Below are 23179 nucleotides of genomic sequence, written 5' to 3' on the forward strand. Positions count from 1 at the left end.
AGGAAGGGTGCTTGGCTCGTCCTGCAGCTGCTGTGCATTGCCTCAGAGGTTCTTCTGGGACAGGTATCCAAGTCCTGGTGTTATGAAGGGCTTTTTGGAAACAGGCTGTTGGAAAAATGCAGAACCGGGGTAACCGCTCCCCGTCAACTCTGTTCTGAAGGCCCAGTGGTGTAACGGCATTCTTTAGGGAGGGCACAGAGCGGAACCTGCCCCAAAGGCTCTGAGCAGAGCAGGGCTCCAGGCAGAGAAACGGCTCCTGCCGATCCCAGTGCGATGCTGTGGGGCGGGAACAGCTCTTCTGGGGCGTGAGTGGGCACAGGCACAGGCCTGGGGAGTTGCGGAGGCAACACAGAAGGCGCAACTGAAACTCAGAAACCACCAGGATTTCCCAGCAGCTGAGCGAGGGTTTTCTGGAACGCTTTTGGACTCCAATTTACGCACCCAAGATCTTTCTTTGGACAAGCCGTAAGCGGCTTGTCTCAATCGAAGCAAGGTGTTACACCAGCCACAGGGAACTGGGAGTTGTAATTACGGGCAGCGCTGCCCAAATTAGAGGGGCTGCCCAACCGTCTGCAATTAGCTCTGGCCTGCAGCCTCCTGCCCCGCCGTCCTGGCACGGCCGCCAGCAGCAGGGCAGCGCGGCTTTGGCCAGGCTGGGGCCGGGCACAGCCGGAGCCTCCTCCCTCCCTCCCTCCCTCCCTCCCGCCAGCGCCCCAAACCCACTCGCTGAAGCTTAATCAAGGCTGACATCTTTAGGGCCCCACAAAGAACAGCAGGAGCACGGGCAGCGAGCTGCCAGGGACAGACCGTGACTTTATTTCTGGCTTTAAACGTAGCAAATTGCAAATCTTCTCTAATGTCACTGCAAAAATACTTTGCCTGGGTAAAATAGGCTATCCTGTACAAAGACATAAGTTTAATATACCTTGCTATAAGTACATTTATACACATAAAACGGCATAAATTAGAAAAGGGAAAAAACGGGTATATAAAATTCTGGTTACGTACAAATCTGATTAAATTAGCATTTACAATGTGGTTCTAGGATACCTGTTAAATATAGCGCTGTGCATACAGTACACTGACACCCGCCCAGACACGATTAAAAAGAAGGGGCTGGCGGGCCAGGTGGTCGCTCACACGTACTGTAGAAAAAGCAGTGGCCCACCTTGGATTTTTTTTTTTTTTTCCTTTTCTTGAGGACATGCAAATCTCTTCTTCGAAATTCCTGGCTTTTCCAAAGCGCTTCCCAGCAGCTGTCCTACGCGCGGATGTTTGCGTCTCATCATGACCTCTTCGCTCTGCCCGGCTGACCTCCGCGGCACAAGATTATCTACCAAAATCAAAACAGAATGGCCTTACTTTTCCCAGCAACAGGGTGTGTTTCAAGTCGGTTTTACGCACATGGGAGGAGAAGGGGGAGGGATGTCCTGCAGTGTTTTACTTTCCATTCAAAGGGAGATTTGTGAGAGGTTTATTTATTTACTCCCCCCCCCTCCCCCCTGTTACAGTCCTGGGAACAGGAACCATCTGGCCTGGCGATAAGGGCCTCTTGCATCTAGCTGGCACGGAGCACAGCCACGCTTGCAGGACTTGGGTTACTTGGGGTGAGCCTCATTTGCCCCACTGAGTGCTCCCAGAGCTCAGCTCCTGGCGTGGCAGGCGGGGAAAGGAGCTGGACGTGCCTCTCTGGGTCTCCCTGGGGACTCCAGATGGAAGCCGGAGTTAAACACCTACATTTGGGGCTGAACGGGGTGAGGGGAAGCCTACCCTAAGTACCAGCAACACCTTTCGGTGATAAAGCATGGAGAGGAAATGGGGAGCAGCAAAGACCCCCGAGATACTTGATTCAAACGCACGCCACAAGACGAGATCAGAGACCCCGGTAAGATCCACACCTGCTTCTGGAAGCTCGGGCAGAGCCCCTGGGTGGGCGCCCCCACGCAGACACCAGGGCACGGCTCTGCCCGGGTGGGTGCCAGCCTGGCCGCAAGCCCCCAGCGGTGCCGGTGCCATCCCCACACCCAGCTGCCGGAGGGGCTGTGCCTGCTCGTCCCCTCCACGGCCTGCAGGAACGTCACCTGCCTGGTTCTGAGGCACAAGGCCTTGGTGCTGGATTGCCTGAGGAGCTCCGGTGCTGTATTGATAAGCTGGGCTTAATCCTGCAAGCCCCGGCTGCCCCAAATTCCTGTCTGAGCTACGGGGGCAGCAGCTGCGTAAGGAACGCGAGGCCACTTAGGTTTGGCCAGACTTGCTCAACCCCCCTTTGAAATATTATTATTAGTACAGTTCCACAGCTGAGTCTATCGCCTTTCTTCTGCTAACAGCCAGCTCTTAAAAAAGGGAAAATCACTGAGAATCGTTAGTGTCACAATCTGCACAACAGAACGAGTGAAACGCCGGGCGTCCGACAGCAAGGAGGCAAACACGGGTCCCGCGCAGCCCAAGGTGCACCTGCAGCCTGGTTGCTCCCGTTAGGATCGCTGGCTCGGCCTGGCAGCGATGTTTGCAGACCCCATGCTGGGCACTGCTCTGGGGGAGCCTTCTCCCTGTGGCAGTGCAGGGGTTTCTGCCTGGCTGTGGTGCAGGGGTTGCTGGAGGCACGGTGGGGCTCACGCTGCTGCCCGCAGGCAGCACAGGAAGGCTGCCCAAGTTTTGGAGGCAGCCAAGAATCAGTGTGCTGTGAGTGAAAGGGATGTTTTTAAAGACTGAGCATCAGCGAGGGGATGCGGTCTTTGAAGAGCTGACTGCTGTCCACAACCTGGCCTGACGTTATGAAATACCTGTCCTGTTAAAGCCTTCACGTCAACTCCGGTCCTGAAGCTGAGAAGCTTCAGAGCGCAGCCAGCTGCAGGACTGATCGCGTCTGCCTGGAAAGGCGCTGACCAATCTGCTGAAGGAAATCCCCTTCCCTACTGAATTCCAGCAGTTTTAAGAGTTCCCCTGGTATGTATTCTTCAGGTCCACACACACCATCTGGCTTCGTTCTTGATGAATCCTGTAGGATTTCTTCTGTCGAACCTCACAGCCCTACCCTATGGTGCCTCCTGAAAGGCTGAGCTGGCCGAGCAGCACCCTGCTGGGCTCGAGCACCCACCAGCAACTCCCGACACCACTGGAAACGTCAATGACACTGATAAACCTGGAGAGAAGCAGCAACTGCTTAGCCAGGTGGTGAGAAAACGGCTGGGATCATCACAACCACGTGCAGCCAGAGCTGGGCTCGTTCTTCCCTTCCCATGAAGCCAGGATCACGCAGACGGAGGGTGGTGCGGCATTCTCCCAGCCTCAAAACCAGCACCTTCTTCTCCCCTCAGGCTTTAGCCCGCTGTCCATCTCAGTGATGCCTGCGTACCTCCTGCAGATCATCAGCTACTCCAGAGCCACTAGCGGACCTGAAAGCACTTAATCCATCCCATCAGTGCAAGCAAGACACGTAACTGAACTTGCTTAACCTCTTGCTACAGGGTTCTTCAGCAGTGCTGCCATAATTAGTTTCAATAGCCACATTAATTCTTGGTGAGGTCAGGTTGTGTAAGCCCTCCTTGGGCTTCTCATCTCTTCTCTGACCTGTCCCTCCTTCCACTTAATGAAGAGGCCGTTTTCCGCAATCACACCAGATCGTGCGTTAGACTGAAGCTGCATTTCCTTGTTATTAACAGTTGAGCCTCTGGAGTCTTGCTCACCAGCACTTGAGAGCAAAATGTTTCAAAACGGAGAGGAACTGCTGGGTCTAAGCACGGCTGCTTCTCCAGAAGTATGCCTAAGTTCAAAGCCCTGCTCGTGGCGTGGGCTGCGGGTGAATATTCCATTTTGTCACAAGTTTTGAGGTTTTAAAATGTCTTTTTGTTGCACACTGGAAAACAAACAAAACCCTTCCCATGTTTCTGCAAAACAGAACGCTGTCAAAACATTTTCGTTGGATAAGGTCAGGTTTTCTCTCCCTCCTTCTCCTCGATCCCTGAAACCCCTCTTGAACGAGTCACCCAGACCGAACATTGCAGCACTGAGAAAACAGCGGAGTTCAGTGAAATTCAGAGCATCAAAACATCCCGACCCAGCCTCCGTAAGCACTAACCCAGCAGGAGCCAGCGCCGCACTAGCTAGTAGGCCAGATGCAAAACGCATTACCGTCAGCAGCGGAGGGGAAAACCTGAGGTCCTAGCTGCAGACACTAGCTGGAAGCTCCAACGGCTGAGCCGCCATACCAGGGAGTAGTTGCGGATAGCTCCTTCCCTCCCACACCACCTCCTCCCTACCGTTACACATGTAAGTGGCTCTGCCGGGTTAATTACAGCACAGGATTTTGACAGATCAAAGTCCATTTAATAAAGCGCCTGCTGCTGTACAGCAGGGGTTTGGGGCTGTTTTTGCACAGCGTAGTCCCAGCAGGCAGGCTCATTCAGGAGCAGCGTGGTTCCTGCTCGCTGGCATTTGCGTGTCCCCAAAGCACATGTTCGAGAGCAGGTTCATCAGAAGGAAGCAAAGGATTTCTCTCTGGCCCTGCTGCTCCTCGGAACATTCCTTCCAGATGCCTGGGCTGGCAGCTTCTCTGCAGCCAAACAACTTGGACCGAAGGGGAGACATTTTAAATATCCTTCTTAGGGAATGGTGTAGGGGAATTAGAAAACTCTTGTTCTCGGTTTGCAACAGGCTATGTTACAGGTAACAAAAGAGAATCGGTTTAAGGTTTATGTGACTTGAAGAGTTGCTCTTAGGCAGTGTTTCAAAGGGAGTCATGAGCTAATCATCTTTTATATAAATAACACTTTGCATCAGTTAATATGAAAGTGCCTTACAGAGGTCAGCCTCAGCATATGGAACAAATCCTGGGATCCCAATGAAGCTTTTACTTTCTCCTTCTTCAGGCACAACTCCAGCAGCAGGATATGTAAAAATGGAGTAAGGGGTTCAAAATTCTGCCAAGTCTACAACTGGAAATCCATTACAATATTCTGCTGTATTAATGCATTGCTATTACGAAGACACTGCTGATTACAGCACCGTAAGCAACATCTGTCCAGTTAACAGTTAAACGTTTAACACAATAAATGCTTATATAATAGGAAGAGAAGCAGGAGAGACACTGCCAGGCTTAAGTTAGATTTTATAAAGCCAGTATGTTCTTCCAATGGTAACTGAGAAAGTGCTACTTAAAAATCAAAAAAAGGTTTAAAACTCTGTTAATGCTATTCAGCATTGTGCTCAGAAAAGGAGATTCCTTTTCAGTTAGCTCGGAAATGGTGAGACCGATGAGGTTCAGGTATGTTCCAGTTGTTTCCCATAAACTAATACAACTGACTGGAAATGCAACAGGGAATACTACATTTTTATTTCTAAATGATGGTATTGTTCAAATTAAAACTACTGTTAATACTAGAAATCTGAGCAAGGCACAAAGGTCAGCTCTGGATCTGCACTTCATTCTGCTACTTTGTTCGGTTCCCTCTCTATTACGCTGATCATCTTTGCCCCATCCCTAGCTGCCATTTAGGGGGTGTAACTTTCCTGGCACTGTCCCTATACCTTAATTAGTTATTTTAGGCTTCACAGTGAACTGGGACAAGGTCAGGGCAACAGTATCTCTTCTGTAAGAGGTTAACACTTTCTTCTTAGCATGAGGGCTGAACTGCTGTTTTAGGGGTCCCGAATGCTCACAGGAGGAAACTCATTCTCGTCGTCAAGACACACTGGTCCAGTTGCAAACTCATGCTCTGGGATGACCTCTCCTCGCAGGGCACCGCCGTCCTCCGAATAACCTGCCAAAGTGAAAACGCAGAACATCGCTGATAAATGGATGCACGGAGGCTGGAAACAAACAGCTGTGACGCTCTTTTATCACTGATCTAACGCAGAGCTGGTTTCTGCGGCATTTGGCAGGGCACCGAGGGACGCCTGTAGAGAACTACCCGTTAGGGTAGTTCAGCACTACCCGTTAGGGAACGGACTAGCTTCTGTGGCAGCAGTTGGCTTCCTCCCACCCCAAACGTAAGCCCCAATTCCAAAATGGGATCCCCATCTGTATGCACGCCTTAACACTAGGGAATATAATGAAAGTCACCCAGTCCTCTCCTGCAATAATTCAGTGCTAGCTTCGTTTCTGTGAAGTGCAACAGGTTCAGGAGAATCTGTAGTGAGCTCGACACCAAAAATAGTGAGATCTGACTTCCACAGCCATGGTTCCAACTCCTGGAAACCCGTCTGGCAGCTGGCAGACTGCTGTCGGACAAGCTCCAAAGCTCGGATGTGGTTTCTGCTCGGCCAGGGGCCTGTTTGTGAGCAGCGCTGCACAAGGGGCCCAGCAAGCAGAGCAGACAACGCCTGAGCCATCCCGGGGGAGGAACTGGGTGAGCTCCAGAGGGCCCTGCTGTCCCAGTCTGCCCTGCACACGGGGTGTTTTGCTACAACGAACCCTTGGAAGTTTGGAGACTTGCCACTTTGCTCCAGGGGCTTTCTTGCTCCCTTGCCCCGAGGAAGGGCAGCCGCGATGCTCACCTGGCATGGTCGAAGTTGAAGGCACTGTACTTTGTCTGGCTACAGTCGCTGCGTAAGATTGAGGTACTGGAGGCTGAAGGTCGTTTTCTTTGTTCTCCTCCGTTTTTCCTGAGCCAAGCAGACTGATTGTACAGGGGCAAGAGGGGAGAAGAGTTAGTCCTGATTCCGTCCATTCCTTCCCCAGCACCGGCCGATACAACGGCGTGCATCCACGTCTCCTTGAAGCACCTCACCCGCTTGTACCAGTGCGGCCAGGCTCTGCCTGCAGCCCTTACAGCGCTGCAGAGGAGGAGATCATTGTGCTCTACAAATAAAGCAGGGGGGAGCAGAAGATAGGGAAAGCACTACTTCGGCTGGAGGACAATGCTGGCATGAGAATAGAAGGGAACAGACTGACCACAAAAGCTTTAGGTTACAAAGGCAAACAGTGTTTCTAATCATGGAGGGGGCTCCGAAGGGCTTCCAACAGGAGTGGACTAGATGAGAAAAGCAGTGCTGGCTAGTTTAGGATGGAGTTTGAGCAGAGATATAGTATGATGTAATGTAACTCATGACCCAAGGGCCCTTTTCAGTCCTCTGATGCTAAAAGAGGAACCCACACAGGACGCTGGCCTGCCAGCTCCGGACGGCTGCTTCACAATGGGAGCACAGGGGCGGCAGCGGGGTCTGACGGAGGCAGGAGGCCGGCGGCCGGAGCACGCTGGACAGCGCAGCTTTCAAGTGCCTTTGTTTTGCGGCTTTTAAAAAATCTGCTGGCATTTTCCTGGCCGGCAGCCACGTCCCGGCTGAGAGAACATGTTACATCGCACCCCACCCCAAAGGCTTCACATCTGGAGCCAAGTAGCCCAGATGTGGGGTTATGCGCTTAATTTTATTGGCACACAAACCGAACGGCAGCACAGAAGGCTCTGCTTTGGCACCGCGAGCCTGCAGGCATGCATGTGTGAGAGTTTTTGTTGACGGAAGCTCCCAGTGCCGCTCCACGCCATCACACCTCCAAAATCAGCTCTCCAGCCTGGAGAAGGTGGTCTGCTCTCCTGCCCCCCTCGTGGTCAGTGCTCTGCTGCTGGAGACGTCTCCTGAGGCACAGCCTGCCCAGCTCTGCCATCTAGGCTGAGATGTCCCACAGCTGCCGGGGGATTTGGGATGTCTCTGGTTTCTTCTGCTAGATGCCCCAGGTCCCTGCCTGCTGATATGGCCCTCTCTGACGTCTGTCAGATCAAGCAACTAAAATCACAAGTCAGTTCTAAAGCTCTTGCTCCTACAGCTCCGTTTTGTGCTTTCAGGTGAAATTCCCTTTCTTAATTTTTAAAAATCAGCCTCTGTATCAATCACGTAGGGAACTCCAGCACACTGGAGGTACGGTACCTGTGCTTCTTAATTAAGACGCACTCTCCTCCATCTTGCGGGTCCAAGTTGTAGATATAGAGATGTCCATCTGACGTGGTCACCAGCAGTCGAGGCAGCTTCTGAATCCTAACACAAAAAGCATCGTGAGCCCAAACACGACAGCTGCACGCACACACAGAAGCAGCAAACACGCGCGCTGTGTGCTCTGCAGCAGGCACGGGTGCCAGATAACGGGCCACAGCGGTGGTGTTCCGCACAGATAGCTGTGTCTGCTCAAAGGCTCGCGTGGCAGCGGGGACACAGATGTCAATACGTACGTGGAGAGGGCGCAGACGTTCCTCTGCCCGGAGGTGTTCAGGCGTACAGTGGCGAAAGCTCGGTCCTGGTTTATCATGCCTGATACTTGGGCAGGGAGGTAGTTGGTAGCAGCCTGGAACATCTTTCCCATGTACCCGCTCCAGGTGGGAGGCTCTTCTGGCCGGCTGCGGGGTCACAAAGCAGCATCAGTAGGGCTACCACAGCCATCCGTGCCAAAACAGGTTAGGAACAACAAAAACGATCCTGATCTCAGTTATGTGGAAGGCTTTCTTTGGAGCAGCTGTACCCCCTGTGCCCCTGGGCACCCTTGCAGAAGCCCTTCTCTGTCTACCCAGAAGGGCTGACGTGTTTGCACCAAGGAAAAACAACACGGAGCTGATCCTTGTGCTGCGCCTTCTGTTCCTGGTGCCCACCGCAGCGTTAGAAGCCTGCAGACCAACCCCGTGCCGTGCCAGGGCAGACTCTCATAGTAGCAGATTCACAGGCTGAATGAGCTGGTATCAGAATTCCCCCTTCTCTCCTGCAGCAACGGAATCTCTCCCCACGGATGAGCCGCATGGGCTCGCTGGCCAGGGACACTCATGCATCTGGTGGGACCCTTCTGGCAGCTCGTGGAGAGCCCCAGCACAGTGGAGAGCCTGGGTTCGCTCTGGCATCTCCAGCACGAGCAGCACCTTGCTGCCAGGGGAAGGCTGGCTGGGTACAGGGAAGGAGGCAGGGGACAGTGGCAGCTAACAAACACAGACCAGTCCTTGGGGAGCTGACAGCAGGGACACGGTGTGTGGCTTTTCCGAGGAGCGAGTCCACCAGGACACAAAGCCAAAGAGAGAGTTTGCAGCTGGTGGAGAACATGTGGCGAGGAAATGGAGGCCAGCTGCGTAAAGGCAGGTGCCTGAAGCACAGACAGCCCTGGGGCAGGCAGGTGAGCCCAGGCCATCCCCCTCACCTGTCAGTGAGATGCTCCAGTTTAAAGATGTGCACCGTCTCCGTGTTACTCGAAGCACACAGGAACTGGGAATCCATGCTGAATACCAGGGAGCTGATGTTCACGTACCTAGGGCCAAGGAGACGGGACTGGTCACCTCTTGGCACATCACCAAATGGGATCTGCTAGGTTTTGCTCAGAGGACAGGGAGGAAGGGGACCCATACAGAGAGAGAAGCCCCCTGCCTGGCTGCTGCTGAGGCTGTGGGCTGACTAACACTTCCCTAATCCCTTCACTGAGAGCTGGGGATAACCCTTAGTGACAGCCAGCCAGAGAGGTGGAAGCGTCCTTGCTCACACAGCTGTCTGTTGAGCAAACAGCTGCGCTGCCTCGCCACAGCAGCTGAAGCTTTTGGAACTGCAAAGGCCAGGGAGGACATCCAAGGTGCTGGATGGCCAGGTGTAGGTGGCATCTCTTCCTGTGCAGGCGCAGCAGGGCAAGGGTATCTCGGTCACGTCGGTCTGTGTACTTGCAGAAGTGCGTAAAATCACAGATCAGGGATAGGGGAGGGAGGAAGATCAGGAAAGGATCTCCTGAAGCATTTGACAGGGACTACAGGAGGGCAGGAACAGCCCATGGCTGCCATCAAGACTTGGGCTCTGCGCAAATGACTTTTAGCTTCAGAACACCTCCTTTGAGAAGACAAGAGCCAGGATGATAACTCTGGAGACTTCATTATTTCAAGTAAGGAGCAACAAAAGGACGGAGTAAATGGACTGAATCTACCTCTGTTCTCTGCAATTGTCCTGTTCTGTGGCACACTGAATTGAATCACTAAACTGCCAGCGGCAGCTGGGCGCAGCGTGGCTGTCTGGCAGTGACATTTCTATCTGATACGCTCGCTCTTGTTTTCTTTCTGCAAAAGATGCCAGAGCCGCCAGGATCTGACGTTGCCCTGCCCCTGTGTTTACATTTCTGCTCCGGGAGCCCTCTGTCAGCTTGTCACCGACAGAAGAATGAACTGACCTTTTCATCCCTCGCCGGAATTCATAGAGCTTTTGCCCACCAGGAATGGAAAATACCCGAATGACTGTGCCCTGCAAAAAATGCAAGTGGAAAGATCACACAGGAGCAGGGCAAAGGGCGCGAGCCCCTCCTCTGACACACCCAGGAAACTCCTTACACGCGAAGGCCCTGTTTGCCAGCCCGGGTCAACATGAACACAACGCAGTGGCCTCTTACAAGTGGGAATCCCTTTATTGCCCCTCCCCTGTGAGCTGTGTTTAGGAAGGGGCTGCCCTGAGGCCCCGCTCTCCCTGCAGCAGGCAGCCGAAGTGCTAGGGCTGGCTGCGAGCCCTCTGCCAGCTGCGGGCTGGCTGTGGCGACGAGGTTAATGCAGCAGCACTCACTCACTCACTCACTTTTTCGGAAGCGCTTGCCAGCCTCGAGCCGGTGGAGTTGAAGGTCAGGGCAGCCAGAGGGCCGTCATGGGCAGGAATTGTGCAGGCTGTTTTCTGAAGGACAGAAGGTAATGTGAGTGCAAAGAGACACGCTGCTCCTCGCGCTGCGTAAGGGCAGGGCGTTCCCTGCCGTGTGCCCTGTCCGGGAGCGCCTGTGTGTATTCACGGGACCGTATCACAGTCCTGGTATCCCTTCAACAGCCTCAGCATTTCTTATCTCTGCCTCGCCTTCAGCTCCCTCCCCGCGCACCGCAGGCGCTGTGATTACAGAGAGCTCCTTTCAGGTGCACGAGTCCTCAGCTCTCACCTCTCCCGAGCGGGCTGCAGGCTCGTGGCTGCGCCCTCGCTGAAGGCTGGCAGGTCCCTGTGCACTTCGCTCTCTGCACACCGCGCCTGTACGGCACAGACTGCTGCAGTGACGCCGCTCGGATGCCTGCGGGGAGCCCAGGCCCTCGCTAGTACCTCTCGCAGCAGCAGCGCGCCTTCCCTGCGAGCTCTGCTCCTCCCCTGCTGCAGATCCTCAGCTCCTGCTGCACGTACAGAGCGGCAGCCTTATGTAATCCAAAGCCCTGGCATAAACCGCAGATAATCATGACCCAAGCCAGGGAGAGATTTCCTGAGGGGCCGCGGGCACCTTGCCCTCGCCTTGACTTCGGGTTCAGCATCCTTTCCAGCCCGCAGCGGGGCAAAGCAGCTGCCCAGGTCCTGCACCCGCAGCAGCTCCAACCTCTGTGAGCCACCCCAGTGACATCGCTCCCTCTGTGCGCGCTGCCAGAGCTCACGTGAACCCTTGTCCATGTCAGCCTGGCAGCTGCCCCCCAGCTGCAGGGGCAGGGGGCACGTTTACCTCCACATCCAGAGCTGCGAAATGGATGTTATGATCTCAGAGGCTGCCTGCTTCGCGTGGCGTCCAAGCAAGGGGGATGTGGAACGTGCCTGCCCCGGGAGCTCCTTGCAGCCCAGCTCGGCGGAGTGCATTTATTCATCCTCCCCAAAGGCCCTGTTGGCCTTGCTGTGCTGCTGTTTGTTTTCAGGCCCTGCTGGTATCCAAACGGGCGAGCTCTGCACTTACCAAAGTATTTCCGTCGTAAAGCGCGATCTCTCCGCTGGTCGCGCTGCCGGGATAAGCCAAGTAGGAGTTGGCGTGGTTGATCGAGAGAGCGCACAGACCTGGCAAGGCGAGAGGGACGCAGCTGAGGTTGTTTGCTGGTGGAGGACAGAAAGCGGAGACGTGGCCACGGACACCGCGGGGGTTCAGGCGCTGCCTCAGTTTGGGCCAGTGTCCGGTACCAGGCGCGGGCCGGCCGCGCGCTGGCGGTGCCTCAGCCGTGGGGACACCTGCTGGTGCGGGACAGTACGGCTCCCTTCTCCCCGCCACCGCCTCCCCCAAATCCTGCTCGGAAAAAGCCCGGGTCCTGCTCAACGGCAGGCTCTTGGCTTCTCCCCCCTTAATCGTCTCCTTTGAGAAGGCAGGAGTAGGTGCATGGAACACAGCGAGGGACATCGCGGTCTCAGGGCTAGCAGGACTCCTGTCCAGGCTCACCTGGACGCCTGCGGGTGTGAGCAGGGTGTAAGCGCGCGGCTGGAGGCTCGGATGAGCCGTGCGGCCTGCACGCAGCCCCATGGCGCCTGTGCAGCGGCCGTGGGGCTGGGCAGTGCCACTTCCTTCTCCCAGAGGAAAAGGGAAGCAGAGGAAGACACAGCAGACGCCACAGTTGTGCGGGGAGGTTCTGGCAGGCAAGGAACTTGGACCCAGCCGAATTGTTACCACGGAGGGAATTCTACGCTGTACCGACCATCTGTCTGTATGCCAACACGAGCAGAAGTCTCCCAAACTTCCCCTTCCAAGAGAGCAGGAATTACAGGAGACAAGTGGATGGATGGATGTGTGCGTAGGCCTCTCCCTCCGCCTGCCCCCCAAGTGACCTAGGAAAGAGCTTCCCTTCCTGCCTCTGCTTTCTGCCGCTGGCTGAGGACCATCCCAGCGGATCCCGTCACACACAGCAGCGGGTCTCGCTTGCTTCCTGCACCGCGGCCACGTGCTCCCAGCCCTCCCAGAACCCACTCAAGGGTTCGGCACGACCCCGAGCTTCCTGGCTCCCGCCCGGGGTCCCACGTAGCCCCACGTGCGGAGGAAGCTGCGGGGTTAAAGGCTGTCGGGGATCCTGCCAGGCTCCGCGCCTCGCTCCCCGCACCGGGACGCACACACGTGTGCACGGACGCACACAGCCACGCGCACACACGCCGTGCAACACGTCGTGTCGGGACGCCGCCCTGGCCCCGGCCCAGCAGCAGGGAAGAATCAGCTGAAGCTTTTGTTTTAGGTCATTGTTTCTAACTAAACAAAGAGACCGCAGCAGCGGAGCCAGGAGCTGCGGGATCAGCCAGGGGCCCCGGAGGTCCACTCCCCATCAATCAAAAGCGTTTACATCACGCCAGGGACCGTGAGCGCGTGAGCGCCGGAGAAGAGGAGCTGCAGCAGCAAAGTGCAGGCAATTAAAAGGCAGGTGACGGCACCCGAAGAGGGAGGGGTGGCAGGACAGCAAGGACAGCCCACAGACTGCTTGTGACGAGCACGGGGGTCGTCTGAGGAGGGTCTTCCCCCAGCCCGGCAGCCCCGGGGGATCCTCGCAGCCCTTTCTCTAAGCGGAGGATCGAGAGAAGGCTCCAGCTGAACAAAGCGAGCTCTGAGCCGGCCGGCGTGAGTCACCCTCTCCCTCTGCTCCGCGCCCGTCTGGAAGAGGCAAACGGGAAACCAGGCCAGGGGAAAACACAGATGGAGTGTACTGAGCTGACCTCGGGGATGCACAGGGAACAGGGATCACAAGGGACACGGGTGGCCTTTGAAGATGCTCTTCTGCTCTCAGCACCTGACAGCCCCGGCGAGGGGCGGCGCATGCAGCAGGGGGCTCAGGAAGGGGGCACAGCCTGGCGCTGCTCAGCATAGCGCCCCTGGGAGTGCGGCTTCACAGGTGGCTTCCTCGAGCAGCGCGGGGAGAAGCTGCTGCACTGGGGAAGCCTGGCCTGGCTGCCCAGCCAGCAGCCCCAGGGGGATCTGAGGGGTGAGGGGATCCACGTGAGGTGGTTCCCAAAGCTGCAGCTCTCAGCCCTCACGGCACGCACGTCAGCACGAGCTCGATGACCTCCTCCGCACAAATCCTGCCTCTGCCATGAGTCACCTCGCAGCCACGGCGCTCCCTTGGGCTCTCCTGCCCTCCCTGGAGCAGATCAGGCCAGGACTCGCTGGGGACAGGAGCCACCGGTGCTCTCCTGCACGGCAAAGGCTCCCACGCCGGTGTGCTCACGGTGGCGGGCAGCCAGCCCCGCTCCCAGGGCGCTGCGTTGCCCCGGGGACTTTGCTTCACTCCCACGGGCTGCGGCGCGGCTCAGACACGCTCGGGTGCTTCTCGCCTGGAGCTGGAAGCTCACGACTAAGCAGCGTGGTTTCCTCTAAGGAGGGAGATTCACTCCTTCTTTGAGCACACATGAAAAACACCAGACTCGCCCGCCCCGGGCGTTTTCCTCTCTCTCCCGCGTGGAGGAGGCTGGCCAGACCTTACCGAGGGGACAACCCGGAGCGTGTGCATTCATCCTGGAATGTCCGTGCACATCACCACCGCAGGAAGCATCGCCTCTCACAGCGTGTGCGTGCGAGGGAGCCGGAGGTCACCGCACTTCCCCCGTAGCTGCGAGACAGCCGCGCTGGCTGCCCCTGCGTGCTGCGAGCTCCCCGGGCCCAGCCCCGCGCTGCCAAGCGGCTGAAGGACAGCGAAGGGTCGGGAGCTGGGTTCTGAGAAGCGACGGGTGCAGATCTCACAGCGACTGCCCCATGGGCGGGCAGAAAATCCCCGGATCCCTGCTCGGAAAGGGCTTGGCAAAGGAGAGAGAAGGCTGCGCCGCCTTGGCCTCCTGGACACAGTGTGCGTGGGGTCAGGCTTGGGAGCAGCGCAGATGTTCGGGGGCACAGGGAGCACACGTGGCACAGCACTTGTCACTCGGCTCATTCAGTGACAGCTGCTGCGGTAAAAGGGTTTTAGAAAACTAAGCTCGTATGAAGTCCTGCGATCCGCAGCAGCCTCGTCCTGTCCCAGGAATTGCTGATTGCTGCTGCTCTTAAACCGGGACCCGACCGCTCGACCCAACTGCTCAGCCCGCCTGCGGAACAGCTCCAGGCCTGGGTATCCCTGTCCGTCCTGCCACGGCGGGGCTTTCTCGGGAAGGTTTTAAACTTTAATTATATTTGCAGCATTGGGGATGTTTAATCCACATGAAGAGGCCGTCTGTTAAGACCCGAAGTAGGTCAGGGGAGAAGCTGGAACAGCATCCCTTGAAAGCCCAGAAGCAGCCAGGCGTGAGCGCATCGATAACTTCACAAGCAGCCGCCCCCGAGACGCCGCCGCAGCCTGTGACGGGGAGATCGCAGCGCCGCCGGCACGCAGCCAAGTTTCCCTGCTCGCCGCTAAAAATAGCTCCTCTCCCATCAGCAGGAAAGGCGGATTCACCCCACGCTGCACAGGGAGGATCCGTTCTGCAGCCACCTGCCCTGCCCTGCCCTGCCCCTTGGGTTTCCCGTGTGTTTGGAGTAATATCAGGTGGCGGCCCAGGCTGCTGGGAACTCCCTGGCTTGCTCGGAGGCACGGCGCGGCTCCTTCAAAGCGCTGTGGGACACGGGGCACGCTGAAGGAAGGGCAGCGAGCCCCAGAGGGGGGATCTGAAGTCATCCTGTACATGGAGGGAAGCTTGCGGTCCTGGCCTGCCCTACAGCTTCACTCTTGTACGGGGAATAAAGGCGCGCTCCGGGAAGCTGCGTGGTCATCCTGCGAGAGGATGGGGTGAGACCGAACCTTCCTCGAACCCTGCTGACCGTTCCTGCTCTCCTTGGAAGCATTTGCTCAGGGCAGAGCAGGGTTTCCTCTCTCACAAGCCCAGCTGAGTGCCTCCAGACACTGCTGGCTCCTCAACGCTGAATGAGCTGGGCTGCTACGAGCGCGCAGACCGCAGGCTGGTTTCAATTCTAACACAAATACCGGGGCTGAACAAAGCTCCTGCAGAGCTCACCTCTCCCTTTCACGCAGTTCTGCCGCGCTTACCTGTTGCATTGGGAGGCGTATCCAGAATGGTCTTCAAAAGCTTCATGTCCTTAATGTTATGGATGTAAATTGACTCCTCCAGGCAAACAATCAGCCTCTGCAAGGACACAAGGGCCGTGAACAGAACCTCACCAGCACAGGCACAATGCCTCTGCCTGCTGCTCCCGCAGCTCACACACCCTCATCTTTGCTGTCAGAAAAGCTCCGCGGGGATTTTACTGAAATGCAACAGAAACGGGATCTCCTCTGCTTCTACATCCCCTCTCACTGGACAGCCTTCGATTTTGTATGGCTCTGCTTCTGAGAGTTGCCTGCATCTGCTTTTGCATTAGAAAGCAGATAAAACGCGATGATTTCTGTTACTCTTAAGAGCTGATCTTCCACATCTCCAGGCCCCAGAACACGAGGACACACCTGGGTTACACCCTAGGTCCTGGTTACCATCTATTTCTACCCCAACTTTTCTCCGCTGTTTTTTTCATAGCAAATTACTGTTTTGGTCATATAGGCCACGGGGCAGAGAGGCTGCCACTCCTGCTTGTTAGCATGCCTACAGATGGCCTTGCCTGCCCCTTGCCCTGACTTCTTCCCGATTTGGGAGCAAGCACCCAAGCGGTGGGCCTCCCATTTCTGCTAAACCTAACGCGTCGACATCAGCAGGCAGGATTGCGCTCTGTGTGCCCAGAATTGTGTAGAATTGTATAAAACCGGGGGGGAACAATTTGTTCAGGGGCAGTCACAGAGGTTAGTGCTTCACATCTAGTATTTACACCAGCCTGGCAGGCGGGCAGGGTGTTTCTAAGTTAATGTGCTTGCACCTCTTCTGTGGAATGAACTCATCAGGAACACCCACCCACTCAGCCAAGAGGCAGCTGCTGAGCGAGGAGCTGCCAAACGATGGGCAGGAAAGGCAGAAAGGAAAAAGGAAGCCTCATGTTGCAACCTTAGCATTAGGCCACCATTTCTGTGATCACTCAGCTTTGTGTCTCAGCGTGGTCCAGATCTCTACGTGTTACGGAAGCATTTTGCAGAGGCTCTTTTGGGCCCGGGCTCTGGATCTGGCCGAGGGGTTGTGCTTTCTAACCCCAGGGAGTGCACAGCTCCACCTGTATTAGTGCCAAGTGTCCAGAAGCCCTGAAAACATCCCAATAAAAATGTAAGGCCAGACTCTGCCCAGGCTCCTGAAGATGAAGCATCCAAATCCATGTACAGGAAGCCTCCACCTCTTTAGAAATGAGGCCACTTATTTAGTATCTAAATGTGGAGTTTAGTTACTAACTTGAAAACACCCACATTAGAAAATCTTTGCCTTCCTCCACCATTCCCCTCGGATCAAACTCTTTCCCACTTCTATTCCTGCTAACCACAGCATCTGGGGCTGTGTCAGGGCCATTCTGCATTTCCAGGAAGACTTTGCCTTTTCTCCAGTAACAGCCATCAGCTTGCTAGCAGGGACCGTCAGGGTAATATTTATACAGCTGATTTCGGCAAAGCCACCGTGTGCTTTCCCAGAACTGCAAGGCGTGCTGCTGGTGCCGCACAGGTGAAGGGAGGCTTTAGACGACAGCAAAGCAGCAGCCAGAGCTGCAGCACGGGGTGCTGGCACCAACAGGGACAAAACCCAAGAAAAGCATGAGCTGAGTAATGGGGGTGGGAGGCGAAGAGGCAAAAGAGGCCCGGACAAGCTCACTGGGAGTGGAGAGGGCTGGTTCTCTGCCTCCTGCCCTCTGTGCAGCCCTGCAGCCCAGGCTGGCATCAGTGAAAGACCTGTCGAGGTGAGGAAAGGTTTTTATCCTCGCTGTGCACACAGACAGAGCCTCAGGAAGGTGCTTGGCGCTGCGATTGCTACACGGTGTTCAAGGCACTGCTTCCTGCATTTCTCTGTACTGCTCCAGCTTGACACGGCTCAGGTTAGTGGCTGAGCTGCGTGTTGAGGACTTAAACATGCTGGGCATGGACACAGCTAGAAAAAATATCAAACCTCTCCAAAGAATTCAGGAGGGTTTCAGTACAGTAACTGAAAATCCAGGGAGGTTACAGGACAGCTTCTCAGCAGTCCCACAGCACAGCCTTATTGCTCCCTTTGAGATAAATCACGATCTAGTTTAATGCAAACTCGAGCTACAGTGGAGCCTGAAACAAAGAATTCCCATGGATCAGCAACAGCCGAGGGACTATTTTGCTTGCACAACAAGGATTTTCCACGGAGAGGTCAAATCAAAACATTTACCATTTGTTTGAGATCTGTTCCTACTTCGTTACTGTCTTCCTGTGTTAATGGCTTATAAGGGACTCAGCCTTATACAGACTTTTAGAAGAGTAAGGCTTTCATTCTGAACCCCAGGAAGGTGTTCAAACATGACAGCACGAGCAGAACCCGACTGCCACCACCTTAAATCTCGACTGGAGATTGGAATTGTATAGTTGCACAAAACAGAGTTAGTTCTCTGCACTCGAATGGCGTACATGTGGGCTCCTGGGTCAGAGCAGCAGGCAGACATGGAGTTAGCTCTGAAATTCAGGTATCACGATGTGTGCGATCACAGCCCTGCCCAGGCTGGAGAGCAGGTGCCTCCACCAAGGAAAAAGGTCATGCTTACACCCGGAGCTCTGCTGCACAGGTAGAAATATCCCTCCTCTGGGGACAGTGCCCTTGGCTTCTAGCTCATCAAAGCCCAGTGATTTATCTTCTGCCTGCCCAACCATCCGTAATATCTTCAAATCTCTTCAGGTTTGTTTGTGCTATGGTCGGTGGATGAGCTCAGCCTGGGATTTGAACCCAAGCTCGTAACGCAGCCAAGGAGCGTGGCTGCCTACACATCATCCTCAGGCAGTCACTGGAACAGCACATGGGAAAAATCCTGGACCTATTTTCCTCCCAGATCTCCTAGAACTGCTAAGCAGAACCTCCCAGTTTATTTTTATACATATACATCTATCTGCAATTCAGCAGAAGTCCTCGTTCTGCCAGCTCCGTTGTACGTTTAAGTGAAAAAAATCAATTTAGGACAGATTTAATTGTAGCACAGGAACTTCTCGTCAAACACAGCTTTACTGGAAGCTCAACCCAGAGTTTCCTTACGGGAGAGCTTTACTGCAGGACCCACTGTTGCTAACTGAGGAGAGGCTGATTATATACAATTACCCAGACTGCTCATTTCTTCATTGTAAAATGTCCTCAGCTTCTTATGGCATATACTTTGAAAATAATTATGGAAAAAAAAAGACTTTAAATCCTACAAATAGGGCTCAGGACTGTGTGAGGCTGTGTCAGTTCAGAGAACAACACTCTAAAAGCCTTCTTCCCAGCGGTCAGAATGTTTCCTATACCTTTAAAAATAAAACCCGGCAGCTAACAGTACTTGAGCAGCCTTTGGCCTCATCGATGGAGTTCGAGATACTCTTGGATTTTGTTACCAACTCTGACAGTCTTATTTGCAACAATGATGGCAGAGGGGGTCCTGAAGTCAGGAGGTGGAATCCAAGGGAGAGGGGAAGGTGAAAAGGTGTCTTTTGGGCAGAACTGCGTGCTGAACAGGCAAGGAGACAAACAACAAAAAACCTTTGTGTACCTGCGAAGAAAACAAGGACCCAGCATGATTTTACTCAAGCAGTTACGGCAGATGACATCCACAGCCCTACTCCTCCTCTCTCAGAGGTTACAAGGCCTGAGGTGGAGCTGGCAGAGGAGAACATGTACCCACCTACCCCTCAAAGCCCTGTTCAGAGACGCAGTGCAAACCGACCCGGGCTGCGGCTGCTCTCCCAGGCAGCAGGGTCCCAGCTGGCCTCTGCTCTGTGCACAGTCAGCACCAGCAGAGAGCCAAACTGGGACAGCTCCGGCCAGCCCACTTCCCCAGCCTCTTACCTGACGGTTCAGCCGGACGGACAGTATGTTACTGGAATAGCTGTAGTTGCAGATCTCCGTCCCTTTCTTGAAGTGGTAGACATTCATTTGCTGTGGCTTGGCATGACTGACCACGACCACAAGGCTGCTGGAGAACAGACGCTCCACGATGTAAACATCTGGGATTTCATCTGGGCACAGAAGAAAAGCGAGGCGGTCTTTAGCTTGGTTTATGGTTGGTTTGTTTGCTGTGACAAATGAGACTCAGGAGGGAATAGGGTTGGAAGGCTCAGTGCTAAGAAGCTCAACATCTGCTCTTGTTAAAAACTTCTCATAAACGGCACAAAGCATCAAAGGAGGAAGGGGTTAAGGAAACCTCCCTGGATGCAGAATGCTGTTGTGCCCCTCCTGGGCAGGGCCCTCCAGCTGCAGTCAATCCTTGGGAACGGGATATAAAAAGGAAGCCCTCACCTTTACCAAAGGAAATGAGAGTCAGCTTGGTCAGGGACCTTCCTGGAGGCAGCAAACAAGCCAGGGCTTATTGAGGTAAGGAAAAAGCGGCGTGGAACTCGCTGGCTGTTCTGCATGGTGTCTGATTTCTCCCAGCCTCCCTAAGGCAGGGGAAAGCTGATACCCTTTAATCCCTCCTCCTCGCTAGGGTCATGCTCTCTGCAGAGCTCTGGCATGGCTGTGGTGAACAGTGGTGTGGGATGTCTTGCAGTGACTGCTTGGGATGACTCCTTACACTGAAAAGGCACCGTTACAACGGCCCTGCTGTACCTGAGTCATCAGGGACTCTACCTTCTAATTAGCTAGTCCTGAACCATACCCAGTGCTTGGGCTGTCCTGCACTGGAGGTACAAGGACTGCTCTAAAACCAAGACGTAGGACTGCTTCCATCTCAGCCCATTACCTTGAGCACAACACCAGCAGGGATCTGTTTCTCTTTTGTCTCTGGATCTGCCTCTGAGGGGAATCCAAACTCCTAAACAACTTTAAAAGATGGCTGTGGCTTGCTGCCATATGGCAGCTCATTTACCCTGTAAGGCAAAGAAGGACTCGAGCTGTGCCACAGACGAGGCAGCTGTGCCTGGCTGCTGAAGCTCCCACTACAGCCGGCAGAGAGAGAGGCATCTCCTGGGGGCGAGTTGGATCTCATTTGGTGCTGAAACAATTCTGGTGATGGCCTGAACCAGACCACAGAGTACGTGCTCCGTGAGGCTGTACTTGTCTTTGGCTGTTAAGTGCACTCTGAGCACAGCTAACGCTGAAAGTCTGCTGTGAGTGACCTTCTTACACTGGAAGCCCATGAAAACCACCTCAAGGTAAATATCACAGAACCCGCACTGGTGGCCTGCAGCTTCCCAGACGTGTCTGAAACATGTAGCAGTGAACTAGCTCTGAACGCTGGCTTGCAGGACAAGCTGCTGCTGTCAGGCTGACGACGGAGTGAGAAAGAAGCTGGATTCTAAACTTGTGGGACTCCTCCAGCTCCATGAAAGTACTGCGGGTGGCTCAAACTTCTCTGAGGCTGCAGCTCGCTCTAAAGGCTGCTATGCACAGGGCAGTAAACAGAGCTGCTCCTCTCCTGATAAGGGAACAGCGGAGACAGATGCCATCTCTGCAGCAGCCATACGCAGAATCACTCACTCAAAGCAGGCTGAAGTTCTTTAACGTAGCTAAAGCTGTCAGCCACTGCTCAGAAAGAAGACACTTACTGCTTTCGTGGACCTGGTCCAGTTGCTCCACAGAACTTAAGGAGAAAAGCTTGTATCCAGTTGTGGTTCCAATTGCCAGAGAGCTGCAAAGATGAGACAGGGATGAGATCTGATGGCAAGGTTATGGCCTGAGTCTCTGCAGATAAGGGGATGGGGCAGTTCCTGATCCAGCGATCTGTCAAGGCACAACTCTGGCTCCAACCTCGAGCACTTAATGTGGGAAACCCAAGCGTTGTGCTTTGTCTGTGGCTGCTGCAGCCTGCAGAAAGTGAGCACCCCCGTGGGCCAGCAGAACATCACCCACTGTCTGATCCTGGGGTGACGGATGGACAGAGAGATGGCCAGACAGACCTCTGCAGGGAGGGCTGTTGGGAACCCCTCACACTGCTGCAGAGGCAGGAGCTGAGCTGCCTCGGGTGACTTCCGGGGGCTGCAGGCCGGGCTGCCTCTAGATATATCACATCATAGAGCGGCTTAGGTTGGAAGGGACCTCAAGGATCAGCCAGTTCCAATCCTCTACCATGGACAGGGATGCTGCCTGCTAGATCAGGTTGCCCAGGGCCTCATCAAACCTGCCCTTGAACACCCCTGGGGATGGGGCATCCACAGCTTCTCTGGGCAACCTATACTAGGGCCTCACCACCCTGAGTGAAGAACTTCCTCCTAACCTCCAAACTAAATCTCCCCCCTTCTAGTTTAAAATCATTCCCCCTTGTCCTGTCAATATCTGACTGAGCAAAGAGTCACTCCGAGTCACTCCCCATCTTTTTCATAAGCCCCCTTCAAGCACTGAAAGGCTGCGGTGAGGTCCCCTGGACCCTTCCCTTCTGGGGCTGAGCATCCCCAGCTCTCTGCCTTTCCTCACAGCAGAGGTGCTCCAGCCCCTCCATCATCTTTGTGGCCTCCTCTGGACCCACTCCAACAGCCCCACGTCCTCCTTGTGCTGGGGCTGCAGGCCTGGGCGTGGTGTCACAGAACCATTAGGGCTAGAAAAGCCCTCCAGGATCACAGGATCATTAAGGCTGAAAAAGCCCTCCAGGATCATCGTTGCCCTACCACCAGCACCCACCAAACCATGTCCCCAAGCACCACGTCCAACCCTTCCTCGAACACCCCAGTGACGGTGACCCCACCACCTCCCTGCGCAACCCCTCCCAACGCCTGACCGCTCTTTGTGACAAGAAACGTCTCCTCGTTCCAACCTGACCCTCCCCTGGCACAACCCGAGGCCGTTCCCTCTGGTCTTACCGCTGGTTACCTGTGACAAGAGGCGCCCCCAGCTCCCCACCCGTTCCCTCAGGTACCAGCAGGGCGCGATGAGCCCTCCCCGGGCCTCCCTGCCCCTCACCTCACAGGACCGGGACCCTTCACACGACGCCTCACGGTACCGGGACCCCTCACGGGACCGGGACCCTTCACAGGACCCCTCACGGGACCGGGACCCCTCACAGGACCGGGACCCTTCACAGGACCCCTCACGGGACCGGGACCCCTCACAGGACCGGGACCCTTCACAGGACCCCTCACGGGACCGGGACCCTTCACAGGACCCCTCACGGGACCGGGACCCCTCACAGGACCGGGACCCTTCACACGACCCCTCACGGGACCGGGACCGGGACCCCTGCCCCGCCTGTGGCGGCCCCGCTGCCCCTCACCCCTCACACACAAGGTGCCCCCGACCCCCCCCCCCCCCGCCGCTTACGTGCGGTCCTGGTTGTAGGAGCAGCAGCTGAGCGCCGCGGGCCCGCCCTGCCCCTGCCCCTGCGCCGCCATGCAGCGCCCGCGGCCCTCTCCCGGCCCCGGCCCCGGCCCCGCACCGCCGTGCTGGCGGCGCCGCCGGCGCTTCCCATTGGTCGGCGGCTCCCCGTAAGGCCCGCCCCTCCCGGTGATGGGCTTGCGGTTCGGCCTATGGGAGGTGGAAAAGCGGGGAGGTCCCGCCCGCCGGGCGGGCAGGGAGGGCTGCGATTGGTTGG

General features: G+C 55.5%; 1 protein-coding gene and 1 long non-coding RNA gene across 4 annotated transcripts; one reads left to right on the top strand and one right to left on the bottom strand.

Annotated features, from left to right (window-relative positions):
• Positions 1-793: 793 nt before the first annotated feature.
• Positions 794-23052, bottom strand: WIPI1 (WD repeat domain, phosphoinositide interacting 1). 3 transcript variants are annotated; one of them, XM_040530636.1, is made up of 13 exons: positions 22909-23052; positions 21204-21286; positions 19507-19676; positions 15639-15735; positions 11621-11718; positions 10510-10602; positions 10115-10185; positions 9110-9217; positions 8163-8327; positions 7864-7971; positions 6496-6617; positions 5659-5759; positions 794-1333 (listed from the first exon to the last, which is right to left on the bottom strand). In XM_040530636.1, exons 1-13 carry the CDS (start codon positions 22977-22979, stop codon positions 1286-1288), a joined length of 1335 nt encoding a protein of 444 aa, XP_040386570.1. In that variant the 5' UTR covers positions 22980-23052; the 3' UTR covers positions 794-1285. The 3 variants fall into 3 exon arrangements, with proteins under 3 accessions (XP_040386570.1, XP_040386569.1, XP_040386572.1); XM_040530635.1 differs by having other exon boundaries at positions 794-5895; positions 22909-23001; XM_040530638.1 differs by lacking the exons at positions 794-1333; positions 5659-5759 and having other exon boundaries at positions 6604-7706; positions 22909-22990.
• On the top strand, positions 19691-21196 carry LOC121057016. Its single transcript, XR_005813605.1, has 3 exons — positions 19691-20031; positions 20144-20729; positions 20760-21196. It is a non-coding gene; the product is annotated as an uncharacterized LOC121057016 (long non-coding RNA).
• Positions 23053-23179: the final 127 nt, after the last annotated feature.

Source organism: Cygnus olor, chromosome 18 (genome assembly GCF_009769625.2).
Source record: "Cygnus olor isolate bCygOlo1 chromosome 18, bCygOlo1.pri.v2, whole genome shotgun sequence".
Lineage (NCBI taxonomy): Eukaryota > Metazoa > Chordata > Aves > Anseriformes > Anatidae > Cygnus > Cygnus olor.

Bases quoted from the DNA above. Each gene is read 5' to 3' on its own strand.
- WIPI1 (XM_040530635.1), bottom strand. From the start codon at position 22,979: ATGGCGGCGCAGGGGCAGGGGCAGGGCGGGCCCGCGGCGCTCAGCTGC. The intron at 15,736-19,506 runs GTAAGAGGCTGG...GTGTCCTTGCAG, and splicing joins CCGTCCGGCTGAACCGTCAG to AGGCTGATTGTTTGCCTGGA. The intron at 8,328-9,109 runs GTGAGGGGGATG...GTGACCCCGCAG, and splicing joins CTGGAGCATCTCACTGACAG to CCGGCCAGAAGAGCCTCCCA.